The sequence below is a fragment of the Ovis canadensis genome, chromosome 1 (genome assembly GCF_042477335.2).
Source record: "Ovis canadensis isolate MfBH-ARS-UI-01 breed Bighorn chromosome 1, ARS-UI_OviCan_v2, whole genome shotgun sequence".
NCBI lineage: Eukaryota > Metazoa > Chordata > Mammalia > Artiodactyla > Bovidae > Ovis > Ovis canadensis.
In genome coordinates this window covers 11,022,035-11,035,013 of record NC_091245.1, presented here as the reverse complement: position 1 = coordinate 11,035,013, position 12,979 = coordinate 11,022,035, and the positions used below count along the sequence as shown (strand labels likewise).

Genomic DNA, 12,979 nt, shown 5'->3' with positions numbered 1-12,979 from the left:
CTCCACATCCCTGCCTCACCCGGCTCAATGTGACAGAAACTCCACTCTGGAATGGATGTCACCAACAAGAATGGGCTCCTCTTCCTTCAGCTCCCAATTCAAGGTTACTATATCTCACCAGGAAGGGCAGGCCACAATTATTTCTTATTCCCTCAAACTCCAGGACAGAAAAGTTAATTTCCCAGTGAGTATCACTACCACCCATAAAGAGAAAACCTACTACAGGAATTAAAACTCAACATTCAAAAAACTAACATCCTGGCATCCGGTCCCATCACTTCATGGCAAACAGATGCAGAAACAATGGAAACAGTGACAGATTTTATTTTCCTGGGCTCCACAATCACTGTGGACGGTGACTGCAGTCATTAAAATTAAAAGATGCTTGCTCCTTGGGAGAAAAGCTATGACAAACCTAGACAGCATATTCAAATGCAGTGACATTACTTTGCCGACAAATGTCCATAGAGTCAAAGCTATGGTTTTTCCAGTAGTCACAAACGGACGTGAGAAGTGGACCAAAAAAAAGGCTCAGTGCTGAAGAACTGATGCTTTTGAACTGCAGTGTTGGAGAAAACTCTTGAGAGTCCCTCAGAATGCAAAGAGATCCACCCAGTCAATCCTGAAGGAAATCAATCCTGAATATTCACTGGAAGGACTGATGCTGAAGCGCCAATACTTTGGCCACCTGATGTGAAGAACTGACTCATTGGAAAAGACTCTGATGCTGGGAAAGATTGAAGGCAGGAGGAGAAGGGGACAACCCAGGACAAGATAGTTGGATGTCATCACCGACTCAATGGACATGAGTTTGAGCAAACTCCAGGAGATGGTGAAGGACAGGGAAGCCTGGTGTGCTGCAGTCCATGGGGGTGCAAAGGGTCAGACATGACTGAGGAACTGAACATCAACAACTACAGGAATAGCAAGGCTATCAAAGCCGGGGTCCGAACTACCTTCATCCCAGTTCACTTGTAGGGCAGAGATTCCATGCTAGCAGAGGGAAGCTAAGAAGATCAGCTCACACTGTGTCCACAATCCAGAAAAGCAGTAGCTCAAAGAGGGAAGAGGCAGTTTATAACAAAAGAAAGCCCTAAAGCTCTTCCCAAAAGAACTCACTTTATTTGAAACAGAGTGTGGAAAAGTCCAAACCTAAGGGTGGTCTGGAAAATAATAGTTCCTCTTAACTAAGACCCTGTATATATAATTCCAAAAGCTATGGAATTTGGATATATTTCCCATAATATATCACTGTCATGAATAAGGAAATCAAATGAAGCATTCATGGCATGGTATTATCAACTACCTTTTCTTTGCCATAAGTAATTAAGTTAATGAAAACACCTAACCCACAGGGATACTGTAAGGATTCAATTGTGCAATGTATATGAACAATGAAATACATCACGTATGAAATAAAAGCCACTTAATTAATGCAAGCACATACCACATTTCCTTCCTTTAGCAAAAATTAAACAAAGAAAACACAAGGAACATACCTGTCTGGCATTCTTTGTTTTGTGTATGTGGTTTGCAAGAGGTGGCCTTGGTCTGTGTGATGGGTTTGCACAATAAAGCTTTATTTTTCAAAAGTCTTGGAGGCTGGGAAGGTGGCAGTTTCAGGACATCTGTTTGTGTACTTGCCTAGTAAAAAAATACATCAGAAATGAAAAGCTTACTAATTATGAGAAATACTGTATAATATTATTGGAGAAGGAAATAGCAACCCACTCCAGTATTCTTGCCTGGAGAATCCTATGGACAGAAGAGCCTGGTGAGCCCTAGTCCACGGGGTTGCACAGAGTCAGACACAACTGAGCGACTTAACACTTCACTCTATAATGTTATAATTCAAAGCATTACAATTTCAAAAGAAATGCTATACTGGAATCACATTGAAGACACAGAATATAAATATTCAATTAAATATGTAAGAAATACAAAATTCCTGAAATATTAACAGCAACAAAGAAATACCCTGATAACTACATATTGACTCTGAATGTATCTAATTACCAGTTCTGTTAACCAAGAAAAATACCATTTGCATTTTATGAAATATTGTTGATCAGTAACAATGATGGTTGAGCTTAAAATCAGAACTGTTTTTTCTTGACTGAGTTAAATCTTAGAAGAACCAGTTTCAAGGTAACTAGAAATAATAACATCACTCATGATCCTGGAAGTAACTTGAGAAAAGATGATATGAAAATTGTCCCAGAGACTAGGAAATACTTTAGAAATGCCACTGTTCTAGTCCTACGTTAATTTTCTCATTGATTTTGTCCTTTTAAGAGACAAAAATATTTAGCTTTAAAAAATAAAAGAATGCTTATTTATGGTATAATCTGCACTGAATGGGAAACAAACTACTTTCTACAAATACTTCATCTACAATCTGACTACATTACAAAATGCCCCAAATCCTTGTATGTCTGAGTGCTATAAAATGTAATTCTATACAATTATAACAAAAATTTTCAGTAACTACATAAAGCAGTCCAAAAAACTGAAGTGCATAAAAGACCTAGTTAAATAACCAGGAAATCCTGTTCCTGGACAAGATTAAATGAACTCATGAAATTTATTTTATATAATAAATAAACAATAAATGAGGGCAAACCAGCTTAGACATATTCATTCTGCGTAAGATGGAAAAGACAGTGGCAATAACAGTAAAAATAATAAAACTTACATCCCCAATGATTTTTGCTGTTACTGTTGGAACTGCACCTGATATAAATAAAAATATAAAATTTAGGATCTTATTATTTAAACACTAGCATTAAAAGCTGATGTTTTAGAAAATAAACACAAAGTTTCATAATAAAAATATGTATTTTATTTTATACAGGGGAAGGGTAGAATCTAAAGTATTATACAAGAAAAAAAGATTTGGAAACTGTTACAAAAACACTGTTTAATGCCACAGTAGCACATACAGAACCACCGTTCCTAATATGAATGTGACAAACACATGAAAATTATTATAGATAGAAAAAAGGTAGAGGAGAGGACCACTGTCGTCAACCTCAAAAAGGCTAAATAACTGCTGTCAAATCAAGTCATACCTTGTAAGACACTGTTAGAATTCACTGTGGGCTGAGCAGCAGGAGCACTTGCTAATGATACTACATTAGCTATAACTGGAGTTGAATCTTTTCTTAGAGACGGGGGCCCTGCTGAAGCAGCTGGCACCATGGAAATACTTGCTGATTAAAATAAACAAAAATAAGAAAACCTCATGTAATTTATATGAACATACATAGAAACCAACATCTTAAGATGGTTAAACAATGCTTTTAGGTTACAGTAAAATGGATTAAAGAGTCATTTCAAGATTAACTGTATTTTTTTCTATTTTTAAATTACTGAACCTTAAAAGTATTCCATATACTTTCTCTTGCATAACTATGCATGTGGTATATAAAAAAGGCTATGTGGTTTAGATTCTATGTTCTTTGTTATAATCTTAAATGCTTTTCTAAAGAAGTCAAGATCTGTATCTTCAATTATAAAACGTTAACTGCCATTCTTTCCCATAAAGTTCCAACAGAGTTTATTTGACTAAATATGCTCAGAGAAAACTGAAAGAATTTAGGGTATTAATCTAAGGTGTTAAACAAAAAGGGATCTAAATGTTAATGTGATTTGAACAGAATGAAATCTACAATTCATGAAATTATTTACAACTGTTTAAAATTCTCAATCTGTGGAACAGTAGTTAGTCCCTGGCATCGACCTAAGACTAAAGTTTAAATTTACCTGCATTGTTCTGTGAAGGTGGGTCACACATACTTTGCTGATTACAGAACATCAAAATACAAAGCAGGTTACAGAAATGTTTCATTTCTCCCCGCCATTTCAAGGACTCACTGAGCTTACCCTGTCGCTTACAACCATCACATTTTGCCATCTGAAAAAAGAAACAGAAGACAGTAAAGAAGTAAGAAACAAATTATCTATGGTCTGATGAAATAAAAGGTCCCAGGTAACGAGTGAGGAAATCTGCTTAGAATTTAGATCACTAAAAGGAAGGTTAACTATCCTGGAGGGAGGGGCAATATACAGTAGGGGACTAAGAGGTACAAACTACTATGCAGTAAATAAGCTATAAAGATATGGTACAACACAGGGAATATAGTCAATATTTTATAAGTGAAGTATAACATTTCCAAATTATTAATCACTATATTGCACACCTAATACTTTAATACTATAATTCATCTTTTTTTTAAAATGAAGGTTAATGATTCTGAAATTGGAAATTATTTATCTGTCAACAATCTTATACATTAAAAAGTCACATTATAAAGATGCCAAAAATAGCAATTTTAAAAAAGCGATATGGAAATAGTCTCATCTTCCTTAAACATGTCAGAAGACTATTTTAAAGAATAAGTGAATAATTATAATTTTAAATATTTTAATGTTTTAAGACATATGTCTTCTACAAGGAAATTAAAAAACAAAAGCAAGGTAACTTCAGTGACATTAAAGTCTTTTTAAATCCTATATTACACTTAACACTGAAAATCATTAATTGCCCTTTATACAATTTGAAAGAAAAAAAGAAGGGAAAAATGTGCCCTAACTTGAAAAATCCAGGAACGTGAATCATATTTACCTGACAGAGCAAAACTGTGTATTTGGACATGCATTCTTCACAACAAAACTCTTCTACTTTCCCCCCTAAATTATTCTGTACCAATTTGGGAGATGTCTGTAAACAATAACTGCACATTTTACAGTGATTTCCCCAGCGTTTTGCCAAGTCATGTTTATAAAGCAATTTGCAACCTAAAAAAATCAGAGAAGGTAAAATTAACATTAGAGAGAATAATAAGTATTTACATCTTTAATTTAAATGCCCTATGATAAAGTTTGCACAGTTGGGTTCTCACCAATTAGTAGATCAAGAAATCAATTTAGAGGATTGATGCTACCATTTTCTCTTTTTATACAAAATAAGACAGCAGAGCAAATATTACAGTCCATCATATATAATAAAAGTCAGTTTTGTTTCATAAAACTTGTTTTCTTTGGGTATGTGATCATACACTGGGTCACAATGTAAAATGTATGTTTTCTGCATGTGGTCAAGAGGTTTGAAAGTCACTAGACTAGGAGGTTAATTCTGCATGGTTTTAGAGTAAAACCAAACATTCTAAACTTACAGTCATCTAAATAAGGAAGACACACTGATTTGCATATTCAGAAATATAATGGATGTTTAAAAAAAAAGTATCATCTTAGGATGCTACAAAAATTTAAGAAGTTCCCTTCAGAAATAAATATAAGAACTAAAAAGATCCTCATCAATCTAATAACATTAAACGTTTTTCCCATCACCATCATCTTTTGCTATATACTTTGGGGATCTTTTCCTTCATTTTAACATCTTTACAATATGAAGGATTATACCAGAAAAGAGTGAACAAGTATAAACAAAACAAAAGGTTTTGGTGTTACACACAAATGATGAAATAGATAAAAGTTACACAGTGACAGCTTAAATTAGCAACTACTTTTGAAACAACCAACATGCTCGGTAGGGAAGATAAGCTTCTATCTTTACCTTCACTACAGAATGACTTGTCAGCACCTGAGAATCGCACAGTCTCCTTTACAATTTTCTCAATTTTACAATATTCACACATTGCCATTACATTATTTATTTTCTTATATTCATCAGAACAATTTTTGCCACAGAACTGAAACATTTTACCCTGGAAAGAAATAAGATTAAGTACTAATTAAACATTTGGCTTTTATCTTGGGGAAATCTTTCTCTTACTTTCAAGCAAATAGTGTAATTTTGAAAGGTGAAAAGCCAGAAGTAAGTTTACAAATAGATCATTTTATACCCAAACTTTCTATCATGTTCCTATACTTTACCTTATAGTCAAGAAGTTCTGGTTTTGTGGCAAAAAGACGGTTACAGTGCTGACACTTGAGTTTTACAACACTTCGTGCAAACCCCACATGTTGGGATTGGGCAGCAAGACGCTGGAGACCAGCTGCAGCAGAGCTGCTGATGGAAGTGGGAGAAACAGCAGAGGTGTTACCCCCTCCTGCTGACACTGTTGAACCTGTAGGGATGCTTACAATTACTTGGCCCTGAGACAAGGGCACTACTGAAGAATTCATTCCTGCTGGTTTGTTGAACAAATTCTGAAAGAAGAAACAAATAAAAAGATCAATCTACTTACTTTTTCAAGTAAGAGGTCACTGAGTACCTACCTATATCAAGCACGGTTCTAGGCACCTAATATATATTTTGTGAACAGGCAAAAATCCCTGCCTTTCAGTAGCTTATAACTGAATGGGGGGAGTGTTATTTACATCCAAAAAATAAAATAATTTAACTAATCATAATCTTTAAAGATAATATCCTCCCAATAGATAATCTAGGTAATAACAGTATCATTTAATTTCACAGGAAGCAATTAAATAACATGCGTCCAAATAGAGAGTGGATCAAAGAACCCTAGTTTATTTACTAAAACTGAGACAGAAATGTAGGCAATCCAGGCAGTTAGCAAACACCTAATAAGTTTACTTCACTATTATAGGCTACTAACTGGCTGGAGAAAAGGAAGAGTCCTGAAGCCATACCTGGAAAGCTACCACACAACTGTAGCTGCAGAAGTTGCGTATACTTCCATCTGACATGGCTAGGTGATACTGAGGGATTGCTGAGGTTTTACAACTGTTACACTGAACTTGTACACCTTAGCAAATCAAAATAAAAGCTAATGAGTAATACATACAAATGTATACAAATGTATGAGAAAGTAAATAAGTATCATACAATACATGAAAACTCAAGGGCCAAGTCATGTTGCAGGAACTAAAATTAAACTTAGTTACCTCACATGTAGACAAAAACTAACAATGTTAAAAATATTTCGGATAATTTAAAGTTGTCACAGTCTACACCCTAAAACTAAAAAATAACAAATCTTGAAATAAATCAGGTGTGAATAAGTACATTTAAAAAGCCCTAAATTCTTCTGGTAAGGAAGATGTACAAATAGGCAAGCAAGTATGCAATCAAGATAATAGGTGATATTTTACAACACAGATCTGAAATATTTTAGTTTGCATTAAAACCAATTAAATATGGACAAAAGTCTGTACTATAAAAACAAAGCAATAATCATAATTTTTTCAACTATTATATTTATAAAGTTTATGAAACCACTATTACCTGCAGAAGTAACCATTTTAACTCTGTAAGCAGATAAGCAATTAACAGAACAGAAAAGCTCTGTCTTTCCCAAGCTATTGGTATTTTCAATCATTTCTGCCGAGGATCTCAATGATTTGCAAAGCGCACATGGTGTAATTTTGGCTGATTTCTATTAAGAGAATAAAATAACATTCATTTTTACCAAATTACAAGTGAAAGCATAATTCTTTGAAATGTTTATACTTAACACTGTTGAAATATTTTAAATTAGTGGCTTCCAAACTTTTATGATTACAATCCTCAGTAAGAAATAAATTTTAGAAAATCACTCAGTAACACACACTTCTGATGTTTTGTATTTGTGTATTAAATAAGCAGTACATAAAACTGAAAAGTTTCATAAGATAATATATATCACGATAAGCTTGATATTTTTCCTTTCGACTCAACTTCATTAAAAAACAATGCTTTTTAGCAACTAATTTTGGGATCCATTGCAACTACATTTTTAAAATCATTATTTTAGACTTCCCTCTCAGATTGTAAAGAATCTGCCTGGAATGTGGGAGACCTGGGTTTGATTCCTGAGTTGGGAAGATCCCCTGGAGAAGGAAATGGCAACCCACTCCAGTATTCTTGCCAGGAGAATCCCGTGGACAGAGGAGCCTGGTGGGTTACAGGTCCATGGGGTCACAAAGAGTCAGACACACTGAGTGCCTAACACTTTCTTTCACTTCAAGACAAGCATAAGGGGTTAAGTACAAACTATTCAATATTATGTATAAAGTAAATTAGCTATAAGAATATACCATACAAAACTCCAACCAAACAAATCCCCCCCACTATTTCAAAAATTACACAACAGAATTCATGCTCTTACTCTCTTCAAAACATTGGAAGAACTTCCCCACCAAAGGTGCTGCATATAGCAATGACATGTGAATCCAAGGAAATCAATAAACTTACCAGAAAAATTCATTTTCAAATAGACTACCACTAACAATAACAAAGCACAGGGAATTCTCTGGCAGTTCAATGGTTAAGACTCCACATTTCCACTGCAGGGGCCATGGGTTTGATCCCTGGTCAGGGAGCTAAGATCCCACATGCCACATGGCACAGCCAAAAAATAAATTAATAATGATAATAACAGCAAAGCACACTCTCAGCAATAAAGTGAGAGGAAACTTATCCCAAGTGTCCAATATAGACAATGAAAGAATCTGTTATCTTAAGTTCCCACTCTGTGAATCAGTAGTAAATAATGCTAGATACTATTAACATGTCATACATTCAGGATAACTTATACAGTATATCTAGCACCAATTAAAAGATTTTAAGATTCCTATGTAAGACTCGCTATTAAAATAAATACATGTTCAGGTGAGCACATTCTTGCATTCTGGAATGTCTTCAGCATCTCCAACCCCATTCTCCTTTCTTCCTCCATCAGGGCTACAAATACAAACTTCATTTGTAAGAATTAGGTCAAGAGTTATCTCTGAAACTACCAAGCAGAACTGACCTTGCTTCTGCTGTGCCCTTCTGAATCCCTTAATACTTACATAGCATCTATACACAGTTATACGTATATCTCCCCAAGGAACATATAGCACCTCAAAACAGGAACCACATCTAATGCTTGTTAAATAAATTTAACAAGTATACAGAAGAAAAGAAAGGTAGCAGAAATGACCATCTTCAACATTTCAGGCTGTATACTAGGTGCTTTCTCATTCTTACTTCACATAACCCTGAAAACATCCCAGTGACATTGGTAGTACATATTCATTTATAGAAAAGAAAACGCAGTCAGGGAGTTTAACTACTTTCCCCAATATAAAATTCTATTTGAACAGAAAGTCTGGAAATCAAATCAAAATCTATTTACTTCTAAATCCACATCCTTTCTCTAAAGTACACACTAATAAGTGAAATGTTTAATAGGTATCAGCTAAATTGAAAGAAATAAACTTAAGGCATTTCAAAGTATTTCTCCTCTTGTGGACCATACTACCATCTTCCAGTAGACTGAACAGAAGTAACTTTTAGAACTTGACACAGTATCAGGAAAACCGTCTTTTGGACAAAGATAAAGCAAAGATGCTGGATTTTTTTTCCCATGTGAGAACAAAAACGAAGTGTTTCTAAGGAAGGATTAAATAGGAACTAACACTAAGTCCTTTAAACATGCTTGCACATTAACAAGAAATAAATGGAAACACTAGGATGTTTAAAATTTCAAGATCATTGAAAAGTTTGAAGAACAATTTAAAAGAAATTTCTCCATCAACATTATTAAATTCACCAGTTTTCATAAACTATATAAAAATTTACTATTCTATGAAAAAGAATGATCAGTAAATGCAGTGAGACAGGAAAGTATTATAAAACTAAAAATGTAAAAAGTTCTTACTATCTTTCTTATCAATTTTAAAGTGGAATTTTAAATCAAAACTTATCAACAAAATATAAAGTGTAAATAAAACTGCCAACACTGCTAATTGTCAGAGGAATACAAATCAAAACTATACCTCACACCAGTCAGAACTGCCATCATTAAAAAGTCTATAAATAACAAATGCTGGGGAGACTGTAAAAAAAAAGGGAACACTTCCACACGGCCGGTGAGAATATAACTTGGTGTAGCACTGTGGAAAACTGTACGGCGGTTCCTCAGAAAAGCAGAAACAGAATTACCATGTGATACAGCAATCCCACCCCTGTCCATACATCCAAACAAAAGGATAATTCAAAAAGATACATGCATCCCTACTGTCCACAGCAGCACTATCCACAATAGTCAAGACATGGAAACAACCTACATGTCTGTGCACAATGGAGTACTACTCAGCCATAAAGCAGAATAAAATAATGCCATTTGCAGCAACACGGATGCAACTAGAGATTCTCATACTAGGTGAAGCAAGCCAGAAAGAAAAAGACAAATACCATATGGTATCATTTATATGTGGAATTTAGAATGGGACACAAACAAACCTATCTATCAACCAGAAACAGAATGAGGGAGGGACATAGAAAATAAACTGATGGTTGCCAAGACAGGAGGAGGGCAGGAGAGGGATGGATTGGGAGTTTGGGATTAGCAGATGCAAAGATTAGAATGCATAAACCAAAATGATGAGACTGGGGATTTCCGGGAGATGCATTTTATTTTCTTCTTCGTGCTTTTCTGCCATTTTCAAAATACTGTTCAAAAACATTTAACGAAAATAATTCCAGAAAGTTTCAAAAAGCAAAAGAAATTGCTTCATGTCAGCAACTATTTACATGGCATTTACAATGTATTAGATATTATAAATAATCTGGAGATGATTTAAAGTATGCAGGAGAATGTATGTAGATTATATACAATTACTATACCAATTTATACAAGGGACTTACGCATTCTCAGATTCTGGTTTCCTCAGGGTTCCTGGAAGCAATCCCCCATGGACACTGGGGTACAACTAGTACTTACAAAGCTCCGTAACAAGAGTGTTTAACATAGAAGCATTTCACAAATACTGTTTAGATGCAAAAATACTAACTAAGCTAATAATTAGAACTTAATACTTTTGTCACGTTTTTGTAAGTAATTTCTACCAAAATAGATCCTTCTGAAGTTTGGTCACATACCTGCTTATATGCAGTGACACATGCTGAACTACAGAACTTCTTAGACTGGCCCTCTATCTGAAGCAGGTGGCACTGTCCAGAGCCACTGTAGCAGTAACCCCCACAGTTTTCACAACAGTTCATGGTGAGATTGTTAGCAGAGCGAAACTTAGAGAAGCAGGCATCACTGCAAAGTTTATGTACCACATTCTGGTAATTAACTTCATGTCGAATCTAGAAATTATAACGTAACAACTTAGAAACAACAGGCAAAGATCACCAAAAGCTGTCGTTCAAGCACAAATACCAGACTCTTTCCCCCAGTAAAGTAAAAAAGATAACTTACAACAGCATTCTTCTGACACATGCTGCATTTAGTTGAAATGCTATTTGTATTTATGGTAACAACAGGTTTTCTTTTCAGTTCATATGTTGACAAACACGACTGACTACAAAAATCTTTACTAGTGGTGGTATTTTCAAACTGGGCACTGATCACATCCTTTGGATTTAAAATGTCTCTAAAAATGACAACAAAGATAAAATAAGCCACACATAATTCATTTTTTTCCTTTTTGTCAACTAGAAATATCAAGTGAAACAAGGGCAATTAAAAGTATAGGGAAAGGGCACTGAAGTTTAAACCTGAAACCTGGATTTTCTTGAATAAACTGATAAATCTCTTTGATCCTCAAGCTCTGTTGTATAAAATGAAACGAATACATGGCTTAGTTCATAGAACTGTTGTGAGGATCAGTATACTATGTTTTAAGATAAATAGTTATCATTTACTATCTCTAAGAGGAAGAATTATAGGAGATTCTCATTTTCTTTATTCAGGTCTCCTGTATGTTCAAAATACTCTTCAAATAACATTACATTTGAAAAATTTGAAGTCACTATCTTTCAAAATTAAGAATATATTTGAAACTACACAGAGCATATTCTATCAAGATTATATTGAACATTTTCATATCTAAGTAATTCAACCTGCATGCATTAGTAAAAGACAATGAAGATTAAAACTGTGATAATTAAGACTCCCTACCATTCCACCCTTTATCCCACTCCCAAATCAGTCTTACTGCATAGAAGTTTATGAGATTAAGTGCAAACCATTTTCAAAACCAGTAGTTCTTTAAACAATGTCTCTGTCCCATGAGTATACACTCACATAATAATAAATAAACTGTTATATTCATTCTTACATTTTGAACAGATTATACTAATATAGTACTTTTTAGAAAAGATTACAAATATCCCTGCTTCAATAAAGGAAAGCAGTAAACACAGTGGGATTCATCACAATACTGTAATTCGTAACACGACACCTCATCTTCAATACTTAGAGCTTAACACCGCTCTATTATCTGCATTTTCTAACCTTTTATAGCTATTTTTAATTACGTTTTAATTTATTATATTTCATTTATAAGGGTATTTAATGAGCAGTTATATTGAGTCAGGGACTAGCCCAACCCTAGGCCAAGTAATGGTACAAGCACTCAAGGAGCTTGTATACTGAGACAAGCACATAAATGATATATTTAACACTGTAACAGAAATATTCTTAAAATAGTATAATAATTTTGACGAATATATCTATATACATAAAATGTACTACTGAAATATTAGACAAGATGTGACATGAAAATTATGATATTTTATCTGAACCTTAAATAGGTTGTTTTCTAGAAGGCTAAGGAGATAAGCATTGGGGAACAGCACGGATCAAGGCAATAGAAGCATAAAAGCAGCTATTTCTCCCAGCTCTCAGTATGTTTAACATCCAGCTGCATTACATTTTATTGTTACAGATTACATCTTATGTCAGAATGAGAATGAGCAACATCATTTCAGATAGCAAAAATTCAGAAATGGTACAGACAATCCTGAAACAGTTACTTCTTTGTGTGCCATTATATCTAGAAAACTGATCTATGGGTATTAATTAACACAAGTATTCTTATCCAAATTATCTCTTTTAAATGTTGGATTTGATGACAAAAGCAAAGACAGGCAAAAATGAAGACAGGATATGTGGGAGAATGTGAAAAATGTTTTTCATATCTGCCTATTTGTTGGATTAAAATTTCACCTTACTCTAGTAATGTTTGTTTCTCTATATAATTAAAACATGAAGTAAATGTCAAAAAAATAAAAGTG

General features: G+C 34.1%; 1 protein-coding gene across 8 annotated transcripts in view; it reads right to left on the bottom strand.

Moving 5' to 3' along the window:
• ZMYM4 (zinc finger MYM-type containing 4) overlaps nucleotides 1–12,979 on the bottom strand; it is a 169,037-nt gene that overhangs the window by 50,047 nt on the left and 106,011 nt on the right. For all 8 annotated transcript variants that reach the window (XR_011256232.1, XR_011256238.1, XM_069586190.1 and 5 more), the window contains 11 exons: nucleotides 11,160–11,334; nucleotides 10,835–11,047; nucleotides 7,214–7,364; nucleotides 6,619–6,734; nucleotides 5,899–6,174; nucleotides 5,579–5,729; nucleotides 4,628–4,800; nucleotides 3,766–3,916; nucleotides 3,072–3,212; nucleotides 2,696–2,733; nucleotides 1,500–1,644 (listed from right to left, as the gene is read on the bottom strand). Coding sequence is in view for 6 of the 8 variants with exons in the window: in XM_069586190.1 (XP_069442291.1) it covers nucleotides 1,500–1,644; nucleotides 2,696–2,733; nucleotides 3,072–3,212; nucleotides 3,766–3,916; nucleotides 4,628–4,800; nucleotides 5,579–5,729; nucleotides 5,899–6,174; nucleotides 6,619–6,734; nucleotides 7,214–7,364; nucleotides 10,835–11,047; nucleotides 11,160–11,334 (1,730 nt within the window). In the remaining 2 variants the exon portion in view is untranslated. The remainder of the gene's footprint in view (nucleotides 1–1,499; nucleotides 1,645–2,695; nucleotides 2,734–3,071; nucleotides 3,213–3,765; nucleotides 3,917–4,627; nucleotides 4,801–5,578; nucleotides 5,730–5,898; nucleotides 6,175–6,618; nucleotides 6,735–7,213; nucleotides 7,365–10,834; nucleotides 11,048–11,159; nucleotides 11,335–12,979) is intronic.